Consider the following 26606-nt stretch of genomic DNA (forward strand, 5'->3'; position numbering starts at 1 on the left):
GCAAGGTGAAGCTCTAGGGCACTAGGAAAACACAACTGATACACTACTGCAAAGGCATCCCCTAAGATGGGATCATAATTCCTCAAAAAGCCATCCAGCATGAGGCAGGTCCCCAGCTTGTACGGGATGGGCTTGAACTTTCACACGGAGGGTCTTTAATTCCTGGTACTGAGCTACCCTAGAGCAAAGAGTGATGGTGCTGCTTGTTTCAAAATAAAGTTTTACCTCCACAAGGTTGTAGATTGATGATTGGGTGTAATATAATTCCAAATACCAGGGTCATCTTTTCTCAATTTTTTAATGGATAGTTAAGTTTAAGAAGAAAAAAAGGGAGTTTAGCTGGGTATGACATATTCACAGAGATGTTGAAGAACACCCTTGACAATTAACAATCATTTATCAGTAGATAATGTTTTTTCTTAAGATTCTAAAAGCAATAACCCTCATTTTGCCAGTGTGCAAAAAAGGGCTGAAAATGAGAATTAGGGCCTTTGTTTCTTTTCTTGTCCTGTTTTAGCCTATGACCGACCTGTTCATTTGGTTTGTGTATAGTACAGATGAGTCAGGAGTTGATTGTTCACATGCACCAGTTGGTTTTTCTCCCCCATGTTCATGAACTATATGTCTAACCTAATCCAATCATCTTGCAAATGAACACCACTAGCCACAGAGGAGACTGGGTGAGAGAGGATTGATTTGCAGTGTAAATCCATCATCATTGCTGGAAAATCAACTCTAAGTACATGTAGCATGGTTTTTCCATATGGAAACAGCATGTTTCAAAGTTCTAATAGAACACAGTGCAATGCCAAAGACACTTGATTCTCCACTTCTCCACTCCTAAAAGAAAGAAATGAACTATCAGGGAGGCTAATATTTGTTGATTTTGGTGATATTTTTGTTTATCATTTAAAGCACACCAAATTATTAACAATCTGTTTTGCCAGAACAGATAAGAATCTAGAACTATAAATCTACTGCTGGCCATCGATGAAGACAGTTCTCTTTTGTTACTTAATATCAGTATTTATTTTCTTCACTAGAACTGCTTAGCTTGGGTGAATTCTAGCTGATAATTTCAGAAGGGTGAAAAGCTAACTAGAACTGGGCGTTTAGCCCAGATAAATCTGATTCCAGTACTATGAAAGAAGCAGCAAGGGAAATAGAAAGTCTTTGACAAAAATTGTTGATAATTGGCTAAGGACTAGGGAGGGAAACAGAAGACTTGGAGAGCTATGAATGTTATTCTAATGTAGAAGAAAGACATAAGGGAGGAATCAAGGCGCTACAGATTAACAACACTCTCTTTAATTCTAAGAAAAATTAAATATATATATACAACTACAGTAAAACTTCTGTTATCCAGAACTCTTAGGAAATAAGTCTTTCTGGAGACCTAAATTGCAGAGGCAAAATGGAAATCTTGGGTTTGAATCTCTGTTCTGTGTGACCTTGGGCAGGTCACCTCACCAATCTACATTTCAATGACATCCTCCTGCCTCATGCATAAATTATGGATGATGCCACCACTTATTCCACAGGGCATGATTAGGATTAAATCAGAAGCTTGTAGATCTGATTTTCTAATCCAATAGAAGTATAAATATTGCAAAGCATTTACCTTTTTTTACACCAATGAATTTTAGAATTTTAACAAATTTCTATATGAAGTTATATAAACTTAACTTATATAGAAAGTTACACACTTTCTTCTTAATCAGATTTCAATCAACATAATTTAATGTCATGATTACTCAGATTATCATTATCAATAGCCATTAATGGATGCAGCAGTAGTAAGACAGGAACGCCCTCAGCTCTTGCTGAAATAATTCCTACCTTCCAGGATTATATTGAAAAGTAGGATGAATATCCAAAATAACTGTAAGATCTTCATCCAGTGAGTCCCTTTTATTTAAAGCTTCATAAAATAAGGAGAAAAATTACTTTGCTGGAAACTAATTTATTGGCCTTCACTAGAAGGCACTAGGACCAATCATTCTGAGCAGATGGGTATCTATCCAAATTGTTAAGAATGTGAAGGGAAAAAAAGCAAGAACAAAAGAAAAGGAAAGCAAGAGACCAGGAGTAAAGCAGCTCCTCCTTACAGCAAACACAAATGTTTGACCTTTTTTTCCCCCTACTTTACTCCATTTATGAGATTAAATCAGTATAGTTGGGGAAGATACAAATAAGTCTTAAATCCACATAGCAGCAACTTGAATTTAACCACTGCCTTTTCTTTAATCACAGGATTTCAGAGGACAGCACCATCAAATAATATTTACAAGGCATACACAGTGTCCCACACAGAACTAGTAAAGATGTTGTTATTTTATTCTAAGGGTTTTGCGATCTGGAAACAAAAAGATATATTTTGATGTTTCTGAACACTTTTTTAAATCTGTGCATTATCATTAAAGATAGACAGTCTGTTTTACAGATGGAGAAACAGAGAGAAAAAGAATTGATACCATGGCTCTGACAGAGGTCACATAGGCTGTGACAGAATCAAAATAATTTGAATCCTCTTCCCCCTATTTCAGTGCATTCGTATTACTGGTCGATGGTGGCTTATTCCAAAGTAGTTCTGATTATTCCTTAAACCTAAAGCAGCACAAATTAGAAAAGTCTAAGTGATAATCGACAGCATTTAAGGTACAGAAAGTTTTTGCTCATGAAAATACACTGAAGTGACTCCATGTCGTGGTAAGTTATCAAATTATGGAAAGAACATTGCAGAGATTAAAATGTTGCATAAGAGAGAGAAAGCAGCATGAGTCAGGGGTTTGGGAAATATGAGTCAGACTGAAGGGAAGGAGCCAAAAACATAGCGAATGAGGGCCTAAGCAGGGACTTAATGGACACCACAAAGATGTGGACACAGTTGCCTCCATTAACTTTGAGAGAAAAACCAAATATGCAGTTCCATAGACTGGGGGTCAGTGTGATAAAGAGGCTAGGAGTGAGAGCTGAGCGAAGATCAGACTGGATTATTTAAAGCAATGATGGTGCCAAAATCAGCAAGAGAGGGACCTACAATAGTATAAATCACTAGGAGGGAGAATGTGGGCACATTTTTGAAAAATGAGGGAATCACCAAATATTGCCATTAGCTATTCTTAACTCCTTAGAATGATGAAATATGAGTTGATTTACGTGTTGTGATATTTTAGGAAGCACATTCTATTATTTTGTTCTTTGGTAATGTTTACATTAGGCTATGTCTACATAGTTCAGAGCTGCTCCCTGTGGTGTTCAATCCAAACTTGAATCCCACCTTTAAGGCCCTGAATTTTGCTCATAACTTGAGCTACCATTTTATGAGCGCTTTCAACCAGGCACTGCACCAGGCTCCTCATACACATGAGGGAGGCCCCTCCATGCTGATTCCAGCTGTCTGCAATTCTCATGCAAACCACTTTTGTCTTATCATTGTTTCCTAATGTGACTTGTCTTCTGCCTAGAAATAGCCTCCTATTTCTTCCAATCCATGTACCTCACCTTCTTCAAAATTCAGTTCAAAACTCACCTCCTCAGGCAAACCTTCCTGGGCCTCCCACCTCTGATGCTGCCTTATTCCCCCTATCTTCTGAACTTCCCAACTCCATTGCTTTCTATCCATTTCCTTTTGCTGACGTCTTACTGGTTTTGCCATGTTTCTTACATCTTGCCTGTTACTCTGCCTTGTAAATGTTTAGTTCTGTGAGATAAAACACTGATCCTGCTTCCCTTAAACTCTAGGTATCAGTTCTCAGCAAACAATCATGATTCATTCATCTATTTATTGAACAAATATTTGTTGAAAACCTATCATGTTTCATATACTCTGCTAGGTGCTGGGAATATAGGAAGAAGTAAATCATAGACCCCATCCTCATGGAGCTTGGGTCCAGGGCCCAGGGAGTGTGTTAACTGACTGCCTAGAGGACCTAGTGAGCGTAACTGTCACAGGTAACTTATAGACAGTTTAAAAACAAAACAAAAACTCCTCTCCCCAGAGTACTTTTTCCTAGATTCTCAGGAAAATCATGACTGACCTAAGTAATTTCCCTTATGAATAAAGCATTTCTTTGACCAGTACAGATATTCCCACCACAGAGGGCTTTCATAAACACACCTGGGAGAGCTAGGTCTTCTGGTGCATCTGCACAGGGATGGATATTCTGCTCTGAGTTTCTGACATAGTTGTATACTTTAGTGATTTTCTTATCACATTGAACTTGCTGATATTTAAGAGAAATATAAATGCATACAAGTAGAAAAAAACAAGCATACAAACGTTTAACAATGTATAACAATTCTTATATGACTTTCTATAGACATATGAATAAGTAATAATACTATCTCAAGGGGCTGACCCCATGTCACAGCAGTTAAGTTCACATGATCCGCTTCAGCGGCCTGGGGTTCACTGGTTTGGATCCTGGGTGCGGACCTACACACTGCTTGTCAAGCCATGCTGCGGCATGCATCCTCATATAAAGTAGAGGAAGATGGGCACAGATGTTAGCTCAGGGCCAGTCTTCCTCAGCAAAAAAAAGAGGAGGATTGGTGGCAGATGTTAGCTCAGGGCTAATCTTCCTCAAAAAAATAAATAAATAAATAAATAAATAATAAAAATAAATGTAAAAAAAGGATCTCAAAGCACACTTTCAAAATAATAAAATTGTGTATTTAAATAAACTAATAAAATTGATGGTATAATTGAAGATAGTTCAAAGAAATTCAGTCTATCTATATATCCTTCAGCATTAGATAAGCTGCTAAGGGCAAAGGAGAGGATAAATATTCTAAACTCGAGTCAGAAAAGCCATAAATCAAAATATAGTCAGTTCATTTACTAGTAGATCCAGCTCAAGGCATACGATGAAGCATGCACTCAACTCCTTTGGAATAATTTCTTGAAAGAGGATTTCACGCAACTGTGTTTTATTGAATTTCAGGAGGTTTCCCATCAGAAAGAATTAAAAATAAGTGAGTCTAGGTAAGTAGAAGAAAGTGTATAAAGTAGAAGAAAGTGTATAAAAAACATCATTCTAGGTGAGGTGAGTCCTATTACAGTTTAGATTGTTTTTTGATAGAGAAATGGAAAGAATATAGCAGCAATGGAGGCAGTGGTATTTTATTTTTTGTTTATTTTTATTAAATTACTCTAACTCATCTAATATTTTAATTAAATAATCTTTCTCAGAAAGTAAATGTAGCTGGTTCTTAAGAAGGAGTAGATCCAGGTAGCATGGTTTTCATGTTTAGAATCTATTTAATGATATATTAATTTCACTGGAAATGTTAGCTTATTTTTCAAAGCGACTTAGAATTGAACGACAAGAAAGTAGGAAGGAAATTGTAGGACATCAGGAATGCAATGGGGTGGAGGCAGTTTGCAGAGAGATGTCTCGGGAAGAAAAGCCGCACTCACTGGTGAGGCCTCCCTTAGAAAATGCAGCAGCCAGCCTGCGCCCTTGATCTTCCGCCAGCATGTACTGAGGAAACTTGCCACATCTGAATCTCACATTGCCATATCTCTCAGGGCTGTTATCACCGCAAATGCTGGCAAATGTTCTTGACATAAAACAATAGGAATTCTGTTGTCATTTCTGCATTAGCGAGTCATAAAACTCTGAAAGAAACCCCAGTAGAAATGTTTTCATCAAGCGTATATGAGAAAATAATAAAAGACCAAAAAAAGAGCAGATAATTTTAAAGCAAGATGACTGCACCTTTTCATAGTACCTAAAATGGACAGTTATAACTACTGATTTGAAAATAATATTAATAGATTTCAAAACAAAAAATAAAAAGCAATGACAAAAAAATTCACCACAACTTTAAAACCAGGTTCAAAGAATTATGTAATAGATGCTTTTATAGGTTATCATCCAATAAACAGCCATACGTCCCTAGAGTATTTTTCATCTTCCCTCCCTCTTTCTTTTGGAAAGAATGCCTCTTATCATTTCCACACACAGCTAATTGGAAGCCGATATCTGAGAACAACTTCCTACATTGTTACACTCGGTAGTGTAAGTGCAGCAATTCTTCTTGGGAATATAGAAAGATGAAAGGCAATACACCAGGAGCCGCTGCTCTCTGAGCTTCTTAAAGGGAAGGCAGGAACTGAATAAATTCTAATGGCTCATTTTTTCTATTGATTCTTGGCCCATTATACCTTCCAAAGCACCACTGTGGGTCTACCACAGTGATGATCAAAGGCCCTCTAAGCCTTCCTCAGTTTTATGCAAAATTTCTCATCTACGAATTACGAGTTTTATGATATTTTTGAACAAAGCTTAGTGTCTTCAGTTGTTGAAGAATGCCAGAATACATAATCCTTTCATCTGTGCTATTTAACTTCATAATATGCGAGATCTGAATGAATGCAAAGGTGGTGTAGATAGGGCAAAATTAAATTTCACTTATAAATTACTGTAATATGAATGCACACATACAGATTCACATCAGATTTTGATCCCAAATAAATTTGTTATAACAGGTTCATTAAATTATGACTGAGCATTTTTTGCTTTTCTAGAACTATAATCTACCTACTCCTTAAGGCACAGTTAGTAAATTATCCCCAGAAATGAAATGCTTTGGGAAAATATGTACTTTAAACTATACCAGATTCTCTCTCCTGGAGGATTATGATCAAACTGAATCCTTCGCATTTTGAAATTTGCAATGAAAGGTTTATACATTCATATTACACTAAAGTAATGCAAAAGTTTGCAAAAAAAAAGGGAAAAAGAACAGCAATAAGGAATGCATAACATTAAAGTTTGATTTATACCCAGTTATTAGGCAGATTTTGAGAGATTTGCCAATAGAAATTATCTCAAATGTGACATACTGGGTGAAAAAGCAAATATCATACAATTTATTTACATTTTAAAACAAAACAATACTGTATATTCTAATGGGTGCATATCTGTATAACAGAAATATAAAAACATCTCACGGAAAGATTCGTCCCTCTGGGTTAGTGGAACGTGGTAAAGGGATGAGGATAGAGTAAGGCTTCAGCTATATCTCAGATGTTTCATTTCTTAACAAAATAAAATGATCTGAGGCAAGCATAGCAAAATATTAGCATTTGTTAAATCTGAGTGGTACACACTGGTATCTATGAAATTACTTCCCCAAACTTGAAATAATTTATAATTTAAAACATTTCAATATATCAATATTATAATGTTTTAAGAATAAAGTAAAAACTTAGTTTCTTTAAGAAAAGTATGACAGCAAAACAGAGGAAATAACATCTTCATAACCGACTCAAACTCCTTCTTTGCTGCATGTCTTTAACAGACATAGATGAGTGCACTGCAGGGACACACAACTGTAGAGCCGACCAAGTGTGCATCAACTTACGAGGTTCCTTTGCCTGTCAGTGCCCTCCGGGGTATCAGAAGCGAGGAGAGCAGTGTGTAGGTAAGTACAACAGTGCAGTAAGCAAAGTCCTATCTTGAGCATCTTAATTGTTTAAACCTCAGGCAATCAAAACAAAGCCATCACATTTATTTGAAGAATAATAGCTAACAACAGCTTATTCTTTCATTGACTACCAATCCATTTTCCACATTAATGAGAAAGAACTAACCTTAAATGTTGAGCATATTCTGGATATAAAGTGTTGGTTACATGTTAGACTAAGCAAAAGCAGAAATTTGGGGTATGAATGGGACCACAAAAGCAACCAAGAAAATAATTTTAAATTAGCTATTTGGGGGCCATAGCACTAAAACACCAATGAAATGGTCTTCATTCACTTGTTCATAGCATAGCATAGTTTATAGGGCAAATGGTGAGGTTCAAATCCCAGCTCCATCCCTAACTCACTTTGAGGCCTTGGGCAAGTTATTTAAATTCTCCGTCTCACTATGGAGATAATACTAGCCCCTACCTCAGGAGCTCTGTGTGAGAATGCTTAGAACAGTACCTGGTCTTGGGCTGAAGAGCTGTGTGCTATCATTAGGTAATGAGCTAATAGACTAGAATTTATGTTGCCAGCTGGTGCAGTGCTAGGACTGCAACCCTAAGTGCAGCATGTGCCTCTACTTGAGAGCTCTACTTGAGCTCCCTGAGGGCAGGGGCCAGGTCTGGTTTGTGTCACTGCTGTCTCCCCAGTCCCTGAAGAGTGCCTGCCAAATAGATGCTCTGTGTGTTTTTTTTTTTTTTTTTGAATAACTGAAAGAACATGGTATGGGGACGCTGACGGGCAAATAAGTAGTAATCTAAAGTGTTCTTGGCTCAATCATGATGCCCAGCACTAGGCATGAAATCCTCTAATTGACTCCTTCTGTCCACTGATTTACATAACACCCCATACCATAGATCAGTAAAAAGTCCTTGACATCAGGATGTCTACACTGAGCTCCTCATGGGCCCCAGGTCAGTTCTGCCTGACACAGGTCTGCGCCTAGATGCTGGGGTTAGTGCCCAGCCTCCAAGGAAGGCCAGGGGTTTGCAGTGACTGAAGCTGTGATTTAGGAGAAGATTGTGTGGAAAACTCCACAGGCACCACAGTTTTGCCCCTGTATCAGTCAGGAAAGTAAATAATTGAGGGAATAAAAAGTCCAGAAAAAAAACTAACCCAACCTACTGTGGAAAGAATCAAAGAGAATGGAATATATGGATAGAGCCTTTCGGATCTAATCATGTGGTTTCCCTGTTATTTCCCTCACCAATAGAACCAATTCTCAACAGAACATATAAGGTCTTCCTTAATTTGATCTTTGCCCAGCTCTGTTGCATGAAGACCCCTCTCCCCATATAAAATTACACTCCAGCTTTATCCCACTAGTTATAGTTCTCCACATACATCACACCGTCATACTTTGGTGCTTCTATATGAGCTCTTTTGGCACCAGGAACATGCACTCCTAGCAAACTTCTATTCAACTTTCAAATCCCAGCTCAGGGGGCACTTCCTCTGGGAAGTCTTCCATGATTTACCCCAATATAATTAGTCACTCCCTCCTTCATCTCAGTACTTCTCAAACTTTGATGGATCCTTTTTGTAAATTTCCAATCTGTTGCAGATCAATTCTTTTGTAAAGTACGATAAAAATATTCCAGTGACACCAAATTGCTATTCCTAAACACATACTGTCAATTTCTATACTTATTCATTGCAGACTGGTCCAAATAGTCCATGGACCAGCAGTGGTCAGCAAGCCACATTCTTTTTTTTTTAATTTTTGAGGAAGATTAGCCCTGAGCTAACATCTGCCGCCAATCCTCCCCTTTTTGCTGAGGAAGACTGGCCCTGAGCTAACATCTGTGCCCACCTTCCTCTACTTTACCTGTGGGATGCCTACCACAGCATGGCTTGTCAAGCTGTGCCATGTCCACACCCGGGATCTGAACCAGTGAACCCCGGTCGGCTGAAGCAGAACATGCACACTTAGCTGCTGCACCACTGGGCCAGCCCCAGCAAGCCACATTCTGAGTAGTACAGTGCTCCCTTTGCCCTTTATACACCTTTCTATTGTCGATCTTATCATTCCATGCAGTAATTCGTTTTCATGCCCATCTTCCATACTTGACAGGGGTAGAATGTATCACTTTTTCATTAAATATTTATTGAAGGCTGACTGTGTGCCAGGCACTGCTCTAGGTGCTGGGTTATCATGGTGAACCAACAGATTTACAGAATCATGGCCCTTATAGAGCTATTAGAAAGTAACATTTATACAAATTAGCTATTGATACTGACACCTGGCTGTAATACTTGGTAGTAGGAAGAACCATGCTAAAATTGCTCTTAATTAATATGAAGTTTCCATTCATTCAACTAATGCTTATTGAGCACCCACTATGCCAGGCTCTGTTTCAGATATTAAGCATACAGCAGTGAATTGACAAAAAAATACTCTACCTCCACCTCAAGAGGAGGAGACAGGTCTTATTTGGAATGCATTATAGTGAGGGAGACAGACAAGAAGCAAACAAACACATAACACAATGTCAAGGAGTGTCAATGGCTACAAAGAAATACAAAGCAAGATGAGGGGATAGACAGGGCAGAAGATGCTATTATATGAAGGGACAGAGATAGCCTCCCTGAGGTGACATTTGAGCAGACTCCTAAATAAATGAGGGGGGAAGCTATGTGAATATTGTCATTGTTTATTTCAATACAGTCATGTGCCACATAACAACATTTCAGTCAATGATATATCACATATACAACAGTGGTCCCATAAGATTAGTACCATATAGCTTAGGTGTGTAGTAGGCTACACCATCTAGGTTTGTGTAAGTACTGAAGAGGAGGAAGAAATTTTCTTCTACCCTTCTAGGTTTCTCTGGCCAGTCTAAGAATTAAATTGACATGAGACAGATTAACAGGAGAAAAACAAACAAAAGTTTAATAATGTATACACATGGGAAAAACCCAGGAAATCTGAATTGCTCACCAAAATGGCCAAAGCTTTCACCTTAAATACCATCCTCAGCTAAAGACAAAAGAAGATGTTGGGATGGGGAAAGTCAGGGACTTCAAAAAGAAGGAAGGCAATTCACAAGAAGGTAAAAAGGAGTAAACGTTTGGAAAACAAATGTTTGGCTGCACAGAAACAGAAGAACACAGAGAGAAGCCCAACAAACAGGCTTTTCTAGGTTCCTCCCTTTCTATTACCTTGTTCATATTATGCTAAGATGATAGCTCGTTTTCTGAGACAGGTTTTTTTCTTTGAATTCTTTTAGGCAGTTAAAGGAGAGGTAATAAGAAAAACTTTCTGAGTCTTTTGTTTCTTAAAAATAATCAGCCTAAAATAATCCTCTCATCAAAGAGATACATTTTGGGGTGGCAAATTTTGTTCCCCTTCAGTATACTCTATAATGTTGACACAACGAAATCACCTAGTGACGCATTTCTCAGAACATATCCCTGTCGTTAAGTGACACATAACCATATTCAAGTTAAATCAAATGTATTTTGCAGCTTATTAAAAATAGCTCCCATTTACTTTTACCTGTTTTGTTCAAGGAAGTTTGCCTATGTAATCCTCCAAACAAGTCCACCACATTGTTGTATTATTATTTACAGAAAAGGAACTGGAAGCTCTGAGAGGTTAAGACCAAGCTAGTAACTGGCAGATCAAAGATTCAAACTCAGTTACCCTGAGGCCACTTGAGCACACTGCCTCCCACACTTTTAATTATGAACGTACCAGAAGAGCTCAGCATAAAGTTTTGTTTTCTTTTCCTTTTTTACCATAAGATAGTATCATTACACTGTCTTACATTATACATGCAATTATTTCAAATTACGCATGCCATGTTGGAGTTGTCACAAAGTGTAGAGTTATGAATTAATGAAATTTTATTATGCTTCTAAGATGTTAATCCTACCCTGCAAGTTCTCAATTGAGCGTTTTATAGTTGGAAATATTTATATGAGAAGGACACGGGCTGGAATGCTTCATCAATGTGTCAGAAGAGCACTGTCAAGAGGTAACTTGTTCAGCATCCTATTCCTTCCACAGTGTTCGTCCATTTGATTCTCACAGAAACTTCATAAGATACACATAGCAAGGATTACTGTCTACATTTTACAGAAGAAAAAATCAACATACTGAACTTTTAAGTAGCTTCACCAAAGTCACCAGCTGAACAGCAGCCCACACCTCCTTTCTCTTAGTTTTATGCTACATCATTCAGTTCTTCCATAGTTCTTTTTTAGTTCTGTCATTATAAATAAGCTTTAGATTCCCAAACTGAATATTCTCATGTATATGTGAAATAGTTTTAATTACTTTTCTGTCTTTAAATTTCAACTCACCCAATCAGGTTTATGAAATCTTTATTCTTAACATCTCACTTAACTGCAGAATGCAGACCAAAGTATATTTAAAACACACATATCTTAATTTGAAAAAAAAGAAGAGGAGCCAACCCAGTGGCATAGTGGTTAAGTTTGCACACTCCACTTCAGCAGCCCGGGTTTCACATGTTTGGAACCCGGATGCAGACCTATGCATTGCTCATCAAGCCATGCTGTGGCGGCATCTCACATACAAAATAGAGGAAGACTGCCATAGATGTTAGCTTAGCAACAATCTTCCTCAAACAAAAAGAGGAAGATTGGCAACAGATGTTAACTCAGGGCCAGGCTTCCTCACCAATAAAAAAAAAGAAAGAAAAATAACTACTTTTAAAAATGAGGTCTTCTCTACAAAGATCTCCTAGATAATTTTCTGCTTAGAACTTGAGAGTGGATAGTCAATAATTTTGTTCTTCTTGTGTGTGTGCCTGATAACCTAGATATAGATGAATGCACCATTCCTCCATATTGCCATCAAAGATGCGTGAACACACCAGGATCATTTTATTGCCAGTGCAGTCCTGGGTTTCAGTTGGCAGCAAACAACTATACCTGCGTAGGTAAGCCTTTTCGGAATTGCCATCCTAACTGATCTCTGTCTTCAACAAAAGTAAACCTCATGCCATGTTGCACTATTTCCAGTTTTCTATTTTCTTGAGTGAACTAGTTTCCATCAACATTCATGCAGAAAGCTTAAATGACAATGACCAATCTGTTTCTTAAAATACATCAAGATGTGAGTGGAAAACTTTGTTAACCTTGGTTTTAGTTCTCCTCTGTGGGTATATCAAAAAATAAAAAGTTATACATCAATTGACATACACACACCAATTAGTCAGCAATGTGTGATATAAATGCTGAAGGTGCCAAAGGGGTTACTGTAAGTTCAAGTACATAAACTTTCCACTGAAAGGGCATCTGATTTTTACATGCTTCTTCTCCCCTTTCAGAATGCAATGTCATGGCACACAGTTTCAAGATTGGCATGACATGGAAAGCGTCTAGCACAGGAAAAATGCTTTTTCACAATACTTTCAGTGCCTCAGAGCATTGCAAAACTCTGTATGGGTCTCAAAGGCTTATGTTATAATTGTAATGGAATTTAACAGAGCCCATTTAAAAAGTAATAAATAGCACAGATAAATCTTCACTACAGCATGCTGAGAGACAATATCAGTATGAGTGTCTTATATCAATTATTTATAGACTTGGCATTTTGCATCTGAACAACAATAAAAGAAAATAGATACTGGAATGTATATTTATTAGAATCATTAAATTCTTTTGGAAAGATTCATCAAACACCAAACTGTTGTTCCCAGAAAAAAAATACTCTGGTATTTCTAAAAGAAGTATATGACAGATATGTGAAGTTGTTCCAACAAATATGAAACCTGAATGGATGTTCTCCAATGAGCTTCTGCAGGGCAAAGAATCTAGCTAGGATATTACTCACATCATCAGGTGACATAAGTACAAAAGAACAAGAATATGTTTAAAGACATAGGTATATAAATGTATATAACCTTTCTTTTCAGACATAAATGAATGTGATGCCAGCAATCAATGTGCTCAGCAATGCTACAACATTCTTGGTTCATTCATCTGTCAGTGCAATCAAGGATATGAGCTAAGCAGTGATAGACTCAACTGTGAAGGTAAAATATTTCCCAAATAATTTGTATTGAGTGCAATCTCTGTGGTTGCTGTGGTTTATCTGATTATGTATCTGTTTATGGAAACAATTTTTTGAAGAAGAAGATTAGTCCTGAGCTAACATCTGCCACCAATCTTCCTCTTTTTGCTGAGGAAGACTAGCCCTGAGCTACCATCCGTGCCCATCTTCCTCTGTTTTATGTAGGATGCCTGCCACAGCATGGGTTGACAAGCAGTGCCTAAGTCTGCACCCAGGGTCCGAACTGGCAAACACCAGGCCACCCAAGTGGAATGTGCAAACTTAACTGCTGTGCCACCAGGCCAGCCCCCTGGAAACAAATTTTTATCCACTGAAATTCTATTCTAAATCCAGTTAATTTAGTTCAGTTGTAATATTGGCTTTTTAGTACGTTATCAAGAGAAAGGAGAAGAAACAAAATAACTGAAATATTAGATACAGGCTGGGTCTAATAATTAGGGTGCTCTAGTGTCTTGCTTTTCAAAGTGTGATCCAAGAACCAGCAGCTTGTGAGAATGGAGAATTTCAGTCCCAGCCCAGACCTACTGAGTCAGATTCTGCATCTAACAAGAACTCCTGGTGAATGGTGTGCACATTTAAGTTCTAAAAGAGCTAATTGCATGTCAGAAACATTAGAATAGAAACCAAGAGACCTGGCCCTTAATCTTATTCCTGCCGCTATGTGACTTGGGCACATTTCTTAAGTTACCTGGGTTTCACTTTCCACATGAGTAAAAAGAGGGCCATTTAACTGAATGGATGACCCTCAGAGTCTTTTGCACATGTACATTGCACTGTGTAATTCAGAAAGCATAAGACATCCTGAAGGGGGTGCCATCAACATTTGATGCCCCTGACTTCATCATGAACCCTCTCAGCTTTACTTGGGGCCACAAAAGTCATACCCCATCCAGAGAGGCCTCCCATCATGCTACTGTGCTCAAAACTGAAAGAGGCTGGCTCTGGACAGCTGCCTCTGCCCTTATGAGCAAACTATAAAGACATCACCATTGAGAAACGCATTCTTCCCCTGAAGGCCAGACCCTGTCAGGATGTCACCTCTAGAAGCTAGCACAGGGATGGGACTTGGAGTTCAAAGCTCAGATGAACTTGGCAGCAGAGCCACCCAATATCTGAGAAAGCAAATTTGAATCTGCATCATGGGTAGGACTGCAGAGCCCAACATGAAGAGCATCAACCATAAGCCAATTCATTCAGTCTGGACAGCTAGTATGGTTAGGTCCAGGATTCACCAAACTGTCAGCTATGATTGAGTAAAACTTATGGTAAGAAAAACTCTTCATGCTGTGAAGTTCTAGGGGAAATGAGCTGATTAGAATTGTCCTTGAGTTTCTTATAAAGTATTTCTGTTTCAGAGTTTGCCATGTTTTTACTTTCTTACCTCCTAAAAAAATATTACCAAAGTAGTGATGTGTCAGTTTTTCACCTCTGTGTTCTTGCTCTTGCCTTATTCAACAGACATTGATGAATGCAGAACCTCAAGCTACCTGTGTCAATATCAATGTGTCAATGAACCGGGGAAATTCTCATGTATGTGCCCCCAGGGATACCAAGTGGTGAGAAGTAGAACATGTCAGGGTAAGTCTATTGTTTTCATATCTGTTAAGTGTTCCATTTTTAACCAGGAAGAGCAGGGAGGAAGTGATAGGATTCTCTACTTTCATCTTTTCCAGCTTGAATATACAATTTGAGCTCTTTTCCCCTGTTCATCATGAGACATACACATCTCATAAAGACAGTATTCAGTGTTAATGCTGACTTTCCTTGAAATTCCAAGTAATTGTTTTTCTTTCTTAAAATACAATTTTGATAAAATAGTGATATCCCTTCTATATAGCCTATATAATCTCTATGATATACATCTTCTAATTATCCACCAGAAAAGATTTACTTATTAAAATATTTCACGAAGAGTTTGAGTCTAGAGCATAAGCTTAATATGTTGGTTAGGCATACCTCAAAACAGTCTTAATTCTCTAAAACACTAAGTTTACAAATTGGTTAGTAGTTTCAGTGCTGAGAAAATCAGCTTCAAGTGTCTTAAAATGTGCTTGAATTCTTCAGCAAAAACCTATTGATCTGAAAATAGCTAAGGGCCTTGGGTCCAGTTGTAAAATAAACATTCAGGTGATCTTCACTCCTACACATAGGTGGAAGAAGCTGCTCTCTATGTGGAATGATCTCAGAGTCTCTCCAAAAAATCAGAAAATACACACCATCTTCTCCCTACCTTCAGTGCTACATGTAGCTTAAAATTTCTTTAACAGGGAAAAAGACTGCTCAGATAAAACCAAAAATGTAGATGATCCTGGAAAAGCTACTACAAATACTTACATTTACATAAAGCAATGAAAGAGTGAAAAAAAATGACTGAACTTAAAGACAGAAAATCTGTTTGAGTCCTAGCTGTGCTGCATTCTATCTGTATAATCTCAAACAAATTATCAAATTTCTCTGAGCCTCAGCTTTCTCATTTGGAAAAGGAAGCTGAGGGAATGAAATGGAATAATGTACATAAAAATGATTTATAAACTATAAAGCTGTATAATTCAAGATGTTTTATGAAATTTACATAGTAATGTAAATAACTAGTAGGAAATCTTCTCCAGAGAATCCTTTTTAATCAGAATTGAGAGAGGGAACACAAGGGTAGTAAAATTCTGGTAAGAAAGGAAAAGATCAAGGAGAGGAGACACTGGGGATTGTCAGTCTACGTCGTGATTTTACAGGAGAATATTAACTCGGAGGAGCATCCATGACCTTGGATTTTATGGTATGCATATGATCATTCTACTAGACTCCAACCACTAACTGTGAGCATACATAATCAAAATACTGATAATTGCACAATGAACATCTTTATACCCCTTTCCAGGTTACTAGAGACTGTAATGTTAATTGCAGAAAAACATTTCATTCCAATGGTTTTACTTTCTGAACCTTAATTGAGACTTTTACATGAATATTACATGCAGGAAAATGTTAGCAGTGGGCTATCCTAACCAATTTCCCTGGAGTCCTTCAAACAAATGTCTCTGTGTTTCTGATCATAAATGGAATTGATACCTAACAAAAGACAGAAACAAATTAACATAGAGTGGAATCTTACCTGCCTACTCTCTCTCTATAGAAACATTTATATCTGTTATAATTAAAGGTGGAAAATGTACTGGAATTGCAAATAGGGGATTCACGAGTGTTATGTCTTGAAGATACGCAGCTTCAGAATGTTTGGTTAAGCCAAAACATTTTTGTGAGACATAACATTCTGTTAAGGTACAAGGCAATTTGTTTCCCCCATTGAAACCATCCCTTCTCAACCTCATCCACAGACTAAAGTCAAATCGAAAGTTTGGATTCTTACCTTCCCCTAAAAGGCTTATTTTGGGAATGAAATAACTATTCTCATTTCCACAGTCTTGCAAAAAATGAAAACTCTGTTGGCGTCGGGGGGGAGGCAGCAGGGAGAGAGAGAGACAGAGAAACAGAGACAGAGAGAGAATACACATACACACAGACAGACACCCATCAAATATTTTAATACTATGAATAATTTCTGAAAAACCTTCCAGAATGATTAGGGTGTTGATTATGCTAGGCTCTAAAGTACTGGAAGTAATAAATGAAATTATTACATAAAGTTTCCTTTTGCTGCTGTTGGACTCCATGTAACAAAACAGTCTTAGTTTTCCCTGTAGCTAAACACCATCTTCATTTTCCAAAAAAATGAAAAATATTGAAAGGACAAGTCAATTGTGATTTCTTCTGAGGAACCTAAGTTCTTTTTTTAGCTATAGCCAGTCTAAAAGAAGACACTTCTTTTAACTGACTCTTGGAAACTGCATAGCTTTTCCAGTTTCTTCTGGGGTTCCAGATAGCTTTGGCTAGTTTGGAAGCTAAAAGAGAAATTTTTCCTCCAAAGACAAGGCATGGAATTATTCTCATTTAGAGGATGCAGTACCTTGCAGTGGAAAGATGCCTGTCACTAACTGTATGAACTTGGGTCAGCTGCTTAACCCTTATTTGCTTTTCCTCCATGTCAAATAGAGATAATATCTTTCTCACCTATCTCCACATGGTTTGTGAGGAGCAACTTAGTTGAATTTAATATCTCTTAAAAGTCAGGTGCCCTAGTGCATTACTGCTAGGTGATGAAGGGATAAAAATATGGGTATGATAGCCCTTGCCCTCAAGGAGTTTACAAACTAATAGAAGGATTAAGACAAACAGGCAGATTTCAGTAATGCAAAGCAGAAAGCAATAAAGTCCCCAAAAGAAGAACATGAGGTGTGAGAATTCATAAAGGAGAAAGAGATCATATCCCAGCAACTAGCCTATGCCTGACTTTCAGCAAGGATTCAGTAAATTACATTTGGAATAAGTAAATTAATGAATGGAAATATCCAATTGTAGGGAAAGAATATTCAGAAAAGGCTTATATTGGATAAAATCTAAATCACTATCCAAATGTAAAGGAAGATAGACATAGATAGGGAGGTGGATATTGACATAATTTTTACTGTTGTTGTTGTAAATGTAATGGCTCTCTAGTGAAACTGTTCTCTCGGATGTCATCAGGCATCTCCTAATTCCCAAATCTAAAATCAGTCTTTGTCCAGCCTGGCCTATCTACAACCCTCCTTCCCAGGACTCTCTCTCCCTCTGACTTTCTTGCACTGCCTTTTGCTGGTTGCCTCTCACCTCTGACAGCCTCTTTCTTCATTCCTCTTCTTCCACACTGTCTTTAAATAGCTATGCTCTACAAAGTGGAACACTTCCTAGCGTCATTACTATGCTGTGCTTCCTCTGAACAGTATAATCCACTCCCAGAGCATCAACTCTCCACCAGCGTGTTACTGCTTACCAAAACCACATCTCTAGCCTTTACCTCTCTCCCCTCTCTCCAAAGCTCCTGAGCTAGACAATAAATTGCCCTCTGCATAGTTTTTGCTTGCTGCTTTCTCAGTCTGGAAGGCTTTCCCCACCCCAGCCATGAAAATCCCATCTAACTACCACCCTTCAAGACCAAATTGAGATGCTCTGTCCTTCCTTCAGCTGTCCCTAATCCCCCAGGCAGAATTAATAGGCTTTGCTTCTAATCTTCCAGTGCACTTATCTATCTCTTATTTAATTCTATCTTATTTTATAATTATCTGTTGCCATATCTATATTCCTAACTAAATTACAACCTCCCTGAGGGCAAGATGTGATGTCTTTCACTTTTATATATGCAAGGTCAATGGCTGACATTTGGCTTTCAGTTCAACAGATGAACAATAGGTGCTTTATAAAATATCATGAAATGATACATATTAATCTGTTTAGAATAATTCAGCTACTTCCATCTGTCCTGAATTAAATACAATGAACTCAGGTCCCACCCAGTCTTCTGTCTAAAAGCAAATTAAACACAGTCCAGATTCCCACACACCTCTTTCCTTGCAAACCTGAATCTGCCACTTATACAATTCACTTAGATCAGTAAACTCTTTGACCCCATGTCTCTATAGATATAAATGAGTGTGAGACCACAAATGAATGTCGGGAAGATGAAATGTGTTGGAATTATCATGGCGGCTTCCGTTGTTACCCACGAAATCCTTGTCAAGATCCTTACGTTCTAACATCAGAGAAGTAAGAAAAATCAGAACTTTTGAAAGTGAGACTCTTCTTGTCTTACCAAGCCAAATTGGTGAATATTATTGTTTGTCTCTGCAGCCGATGTGTTTGCCCAGTATCAAATGCGGTGTGCCGAGAACTTCCCCAGTCCATAGTCTACAAATACATGAGCATCCGATCTGACAGGTCTGTGCCATCAGACATCTTCCAGATACAGGCCACAACTATTTATGCCAACACTATCAATACTTTTCGGATTAAATCTGGAAATGAAAATGGAGAGTTCTACCTAAGAGTAAGTATCCTGAGGGCAGCCTTAGCTAAGACAGGTTCAAGTTTGTTGGTGGTATTGTTTGTTAGTGTTCACCTGGAAAGAAAGCTAACATTTAAAGAGTTTTTATTTGCAGACATTGTGTATGGCCTTCCTATGTTCATTATCTCATTTAATCCTCTTGGTAACACTGTCAGATATTAACATTTATCTCCATTTTTTACAGAAGAGGAAAGTGAGACTGAGAGAGATTGAGTAGCTTCTCTAAAGTCATTCAGACACCAAGTTGCAGACTCTAATGGAGTTGTGTGTGACTACCAAAACACACAGCCTACATAAACACACACACACCAAGCAGATACCACAAATCAGTGATAGTTATTGAATTGTAAAGAGAAAAAAATAATTCCTGATGAGCTTTTTAAAAACCATGAATTCCTTATTGTTACATTCCCAAGATTATTTACATTTGCACCAAAACTAAAATCTGGAAGTCTCTGAGAAGTAACCCCAACCCCCTGCACTATATGTGTCAATAGTTGCACCATTCTTGCAAACTTCCAGGCAGACAATGTGAAGTCACCTTTGAGTTTTCCCTTTCTTTCAGTGCTTATATGAAATCTTTATCTGAATTCTGCCTTTTCTTTCTCCACAGTGTCTTCTGGGTTATCTTTGCTTCACCATGCCTCTACCTCTCTTCCATTAAACTGTCTCTTAGCATCTCCCTAATCCCTCCAAGGGCTTCCAAGCAGATCTCCCTGACTCCAAGTGCCTCAGCCATCCAGCACCCCCTTCCCTCCTGCAAAATCTCAGCAAGTTCATTTTAGGTTAAAATTCTGACATATTTTAAATCAGGCTCACCACTTCATGTGAAAATGATGGCACCCCACCAAGCAGTTTGCAGGGTTACGGTAACTGTTTCATGCTAAGGATGTTATTCATCCAGTTACGATTTTCTCAAAACTCCTTTGGGCACTTTTCATTTCTAATCAAATTTTAAAGTTAATATTTCACTTTGAGAATATGAAAAGTTAATTGGGAAATTCATCCTTGTGGTAAACTTTACAGATTTTTAATGTTTACACATTTATCCTGTTCCTTGATGTATTAAGTTCTCTTCCAGCTCCAGAATTATGTGATTCTGTTTCTTTGCCAGTAAATTGGAAATGATTAATTTCTCATGACCAACTTCTGAAGAGAAAAGTCCAACTCAAAATACAATCTATTTCTAATAGCTAAGAATAAACTTCTTTAACATCTGATGCTTTAAATTTGAGATATACTAGATATTTGTAAGAAGTTTACTCTAAATGAATTTCACACAATTCAGATAATACCAATTTAATAATTCTAGCCCAAACAAATAACATTATTTGTAACCCATGGCAATAAAATAGGTTCATCTCAAAGTCTTCTTTAAAAATAATTTTCCATTTTGAACTCATAGCCATAATTTAAGAAAATAAAATTTCCTAGCAGAACCAACCATTAAGCAAAGTTCCAGCATGTTTTTTTCCTCACAATAAACATGGCACTTAAAAAATTTTATGATTCATTATCAGTGCATTTATCAACTTGATATTTTCAAATATAAATACAGTGTGTTTCTCAAGTAAATCCTTTTCTCTCATGAATGATATAAAACATTGCCAATTTTGATAATCCCAGAGTTAAATATTAAATTATTTGAAACAAAAAACTATTTAAAATAAAAAGGTATTTCAAGACTATTTCTTATCACATAATTTAAAAAGCAGTCAGATCAAATCCTACAAAATTTCGCCACTGAAATTCCACTTGTGCAGAGGGCATTTTAATGCATAAGAATCCATCAAAGACATTAATTAAGCACTTACTGTATGCTCAGGTCCATGCTAGGTGCATGTAATGCACAGTTCCTTATTTCAAAGAGCTTTAACTATTACTGTGTGGCAGAAGTTAACTTTTATTAAAAAAATAAGGGGACAATTTTATGTTTAATTCCATGGTCCAAGACATCAAAGAACTAATGTGGGCTGGAATAGTCAAAGAATGTTTCTTGACGGTCATGAGACTAGACCTGATCCCTGAAAGGATCTGTGGGATATAGGATTTTATTTATATTCCTTTTGGGAGAACACTGAGAAAACCTTCTCTCTAGAAAAGGGGACATATTGTAAAGAAGTAGTACATGAAACTGAAGGTAGAATACCATCCCCTCACCCCACCCAGCATCTATCCTCTCTTACTGAGCCTTATTTTTCTTCATAGCCCTTATAACCACCTTGCATAGTATTCATTGCTCTGTGTCGCCCACTAGAGTGTGAGTGTAATGAGAGCAGAGACTTTACCTGTCTGTTCATTCTTCCTGCTCAAAAAATATTTTTAAACAAATAAGTAATTCAATCAACACCTTCAAGGTATGTTACCTACAGCTATTGCCTACAAGGGGCGAGCACCATGCTAGGTCCTAGAGACACAAGTGAATAAAACCAAGTTAATTCCTGCTCCAGTGGAGTTTATAGTCAAGACTTTGAACAGGGGCTCACAAGAATGCTGAGTATTACAACAGAGAGTTGCAAGTTGCTCATGAGTGCATAACAAATTGACCTAACCCAGACAGGAGTGGTATGGGAGCCTCCTGGAAGAAGTGGGTTTAAGGTGAAGACCAGAAATTAAAGACTAGCAAATGGAAGGAATAAAAAGCAGTCCAGTTGGTCTTGAACTCCAAGTGCTACAAGCAGAGTGCCTTGAGAGGAGCCTGGAGAGATGAGCAGGGCCTAGATCATACAATACCTTACAGACCATATTAAGGGTTTCAAGTAGAGGAGTCGCTATCAGATTTTCATGTTAAAAAGATGCCTGGCTACGCTGTAAATCCTGGATTGGAGTAGGGCAAGAATGGAAATGGAGAGACCAATAAGCAGTTCAAGAAATGGGGGATTAGGATGGTAGCAGTGAGTCCAAAAGAAGTGGACAGACTTGTGAAGATATAGGAAGAAGTATATGAATTGGTAATCCATTTGCTATGGGGAGATGGAGAAGGAAGCATCAAGGATAACTTCCAAGTTTCTGTCTTGAGCAACATTAAATGGTGGTGTCATTTACTGAGATAGAAAAGGAGCCAGTGTGGAGAGGAAGGTGGAATTCAATTTGGACATATTGAGTTCTGGTCCCCATGAGACACTGAAGTAAAGATGAGTAGAGAAACGGATAAGTGGGCTTGGAACTCAAAATATAGACTTTCAAGTCACTGGCAAATACATGATAATTGAAGCCATGGCTATGGATGAGCTCACTCAGGGAAAATGTATAGGGAATGGGTGAGATTACTCAGAAGAGAAGAGGGCCAGGGATAAAGAGAGGCTAGATTATGAAGAGTTTTCCTTTCTGTAACCTGATCTGAGCACTATCATAATTATCCAGTACCTTAACCTACAATTGCCTGGCCATCTCATCTCCCATGACCTTCAGCTTCATGCCACGCTGCCACCAACCCCATAGCCAGACCCTGGACTTTGTTATCATTCAGAACAGTTCCACATCAGAATCTTAGTCTTCAATGACCCACTCAATGACTGACTCTCCTTCCTCTCTCTCATGCTCTCACTCCCACTCCATCTGCCCTTCACCTTCAAGTGATGTTAGTCCCCTGACCCCTCACCCCCAGCATTTTCTTCCAGTCTATCAACTGCTTGGTAAACCCTTCAACTACTCTGTCACCAACACCTCAACTCCCTGCCCAGGAACCCTGGATCAATCCCATAATCCATATCTATTTTCATACTCAGCTTGTCAGCACAAATTGACACTTATAAGTCACCAATTTCAGATGGGTCCTCAGTATGTTCAACAATCCTATTACTTTCTTCTCTTCAGCCCCTGATCGCAAATGTCCCCAAACTCTTTAAGTCCTTATACCCTTCATTTTCAGTAGGTGACCTACTCTAAACCACTGAAGCCAACAGGCATGGATTTCCTGAACTTTCCATCCCACTGTCTGCGAACTTAAGTCCATGTGTCCCCCTTCTTACCTCCTCCCTTCAGTTTTCCAAAGACAAGATTCCACTTCTGTCAGTCAAGGCCAACCTACCACTTGTATTCTTCACTCCATCTTCTCTGGAAATTTGTTCCATTAGACTCCCCTCTACCTTCTACATATTCAACTTGTTTTTTCCTCTAGATGTTGCTCTCTCTCTCCTCTTCCTTCCCCACCAAAGTTCTTAAAGCACAGTCTGTAATCATGGTCTCTGTCTTCTCACTTTAGTAGTGGGAACAGAAGACAGAGTTGCTCTGGAAAAAAGCCACTGATAACATCCATACTGCATTTTTCAGTTCCAGTCACCCTCAGCCTCCCCTGCTCTGTTGGTCAGTGCTGGCCGCTCATCTGCTTTCCACTTAATCATCTATTTTTTCTCAGCTTCCTTCAGTGGTTTCTTCTCTGCCCACTCCCTAAATGTTGACTTGTCCCAGACCCAGCCTTATCACATATACATTCTCTCCCTTGGTTTAATATCCACCTATTGAAGTGATTGCTAAGTCCTAATCCACTTCTTTATCCCCGCCCTCTCCTTGACATTCAGATTCACACATCTACTTACCTGCCCCTCGAATCTCATCTCTCCCTACTCTCTAGCACCCATCACATTCTTCATCAAAACGAAACTACATCCAGTTTTCTCCTGAATGTACTTCTTTACAAAACCTCCATTTATCCTGGTGCTTCCCCTCAGGCATTCAAAAGCCTTCCCTCAATGCTTCATGGTTCCTCCTCTTTTTCACTGTGTATACACACTTTTATGTATCTTCATGTATACCCTGCATATACCCATATACGTTAGCATTTGCCACATACTATTGAAATTAATTATTTACATGTCTCTTCATCTACTAGAATGTAAACAGATGCACAATGTTGAGACTGAAAGACGACAACTTTGTTTACCAGTTCAAAAATTATCAGGTTCTCACTTGAACTCCAGTCTCTATAAAGGCTGGAACTATTCAATAAAGGTGAAGAGAAACATTAACATAGAGGGGAAGAATAGAAAACAAACAATTATCAAAAAAAGCAAATCCCTGTTACTTGGAACTAATGACTATGTGTGGACAAGGGATAAGATCCATGAAAAGTTGGAACCAAGAAGGAACTAGGAAGTGACTTTTATCCCCCCTCAAAATTGTCCCCTGAATTCTCATAGGACGTATACTCACAAATAAAAGAAACTCCAATCCAAGAAAAATTGTTCTCTCTCTACCTCTTTTTTCTTTTATTTTAGCAAACAAGTCCTGTAAGTGCAATGCTTGTGCTGGTGAAGTCACTATCAGGACCAAGAGAATATATCGTGGACCTGGAGATGCTGACAGTCAACAGTTTAGGAACCTTCCGCACAAGCTCAGTGTTAAGATTGACAATAATAGTGGGGCCATTTGCATTTTAGTCTTTTTAAAGAGTTCACTATAGGCTTTTAAATCAGCCAAAGAATATTGTTACCTTAAAGCACTATTTTATTTATAGACATATCTAGTACATCTACATCTATATACTGTACACTCACCAATAATTCAAACAATTATACCATGGTATGAAGTGGGCATTTAATCTGTAAAGATTCAAAGTTTGTTTTTATTACTTATGTAAATTAGACATTAATCCACTAAACTGGTCTTCTTCAAGAGAGCTAAGCATACTCTATGTGGTGAAACTTGGATTCTTTTCTGTAAAAGTGGGACCAAGCAATGATTATTTTCTGCGGTGCTTAAGGAAACTTACTAAAGCTCCACTGACAGTCTTATAAGGAGGCAGCCATCATTAACATTGAATAGCATGCAAGTTCAAGAATGAGTTTTTTAACTGCTTTGTAAGAAAATGGAAAAAGTCAATAAAGATATATTTCTTTAGAAAATGAGGACCTGCCATATTTGTTTTGGGTTTTATTTTCATGATCAATCTAAACGTGGTTGTTTATTACATAGTAATACATCATTACTGTATAATATGCTGGTTTCTGTAGGATATTTTAAATTTTGTCAGAAATTTTTGACTATGAATGTAAAGAAACAGTAAGCAAAATTCCCAAAATGAATAAGGTATTCCCTAGAAAATTATTATATTGAGAAGTTTACAGGGAGGAGGTGCAAAAACAAAGTCTTTCTAAACCACATTGGAGTTGACCTGAAGAAGCAAACTCAGTGTCTTAGTCAGTTTGAGCCATTATAACAAATACTGTAGACTGAGTGGCTCATAAAACAAAAGAAATTTATTTCTCAGTCTGGAGGCTGGAATTCCGAGATCAGGGTGCCAGCATGGTCAGGTTCTGGTTAGAGCCCTCTTCTGGGTTTCAGATTTATATCCTCACATGGTAGACATCCTCACATGGTAGACAAAGAGGAGAGAGGTCTCAGGGTTTTCTTTTATAAAATCACTAATCCCATTCATGAGAACTCCACCCTCATGACCTAATTACCTCCCCAAGGCCTCAGCTCCTAATACCATGACATTGGGAGTTAAGATTTCAACATATGCATTTTGGGAGGACACAAACACGCAGTCCATAACATTCAGTAAATGTAATAACATCCATGAATTCAGAACTTCCACAAGATGTGGAGTAAAATGAAAAAAGGTATTTTACTAAAAAGAAGTTTCAATTTCTGAATAAAATTAAAACCCTAAAACTTCACTAACTTATAATTGAAATTTCTCATCTTTGTATTTGACACTCAGAGAGGAAGAAAATGGTGGTGGGTCTTACTCCTGGCATACAGAGTGACAGTGAACTAAAGCAAATTACCCTCCCTCCCAAGACTATGAAAAGGTTTTATGTCTTCTTATTTGTTTAAAGTGTAACTGCTTCACTTCTATGTATCACATTTTTAAATAAAAATAAATATTCTTTTGGAAGATCACCCAATCATTGGAGGTTTTTTTAATGTAGCCAGTAAGAGCCAATATAATTTTTGTGTCTGGGAAAAAAATAGTTATAGCTGCCAGAGCAAGAATGACCATTTGATTTTTTAAAAAATAAATAATCTAGGAGATGAGGAAACAAAAAGACTGTTAAAATCATGCCAAAAAAGGTGTGCAGCCAATTTTCTCTTAAATCCAGTTTCAAAGCACATATGAATAACCTCTGACACCAGGTAACCTTGCCACTGAAAACAAATGTTTTTCAAAGAGTTGACTACATGTGCAGTAATTGTCAAAA

At 37.8% G+C, this 26606-nt stretch overlaps 1 protein-coding gene across 3 annotated transcripts in view; it reads left to right on the plus strand.

The window, feature by feature from the left end:
* The window catches only part of EFEMP1 (EGF containing fibulin extracellular matrix protein 1), a 59423-nt gene extending 33111 nt beyond the window's left edge, over positions 1 to 26312 (plus strand). For all 3 annotated transcript variants that reach the window (XM_046660956.1, XM_046660957.1, XM_046660958.1), the window contains exons 5-11: positions 7312 to 7434; positions 12274 to 12393; positions 13372 to 13491; positions 14988 to 15107; positions 19040 to 19163; positions 19248 to 19443; positions 24678 to 26312. In XM_046660956.1, the coding sequence (XP_046516912.1) occupies positions 7312 to 7434; positions 12274 to 12393; positions 13372 to 13491; positions 14988 to 15107; positions 19040 to 19163; positions 19248 to 19443; positions 24678 to 24839 (965 nt within the window). In that variant the 3' untranslated portion in view covers positions 24840 to 26312. The remainder of the gene's footprint in view (positions 1 to 7311; positions 7435 to 12273; positions 12394 to 13371; positions 13492 to 14987; positions 15108 to 19039; positions 19164 to 19247; positions 19444 to 24677) is intronic.
* The last annotated feature ends 294 nt before the right edge of the window (positions 26313 to 26606 follow it).

The sequence above is a fragment of the Equus quagga genome, chromosome 5, assembly GCF_021613505.1.
Source record: "Equus quagga isolate Etosha38 chromosome 5, UCLA_HA_Equagga_1.0, whole genome shotgun sequence".
NCBI classification, from domain to species: domain Eukaryota; kingdom Metazoa; phylum Chordata; class Mammalia; order Perissodactyla; family Equidae; genus Equus; species Equus quagga.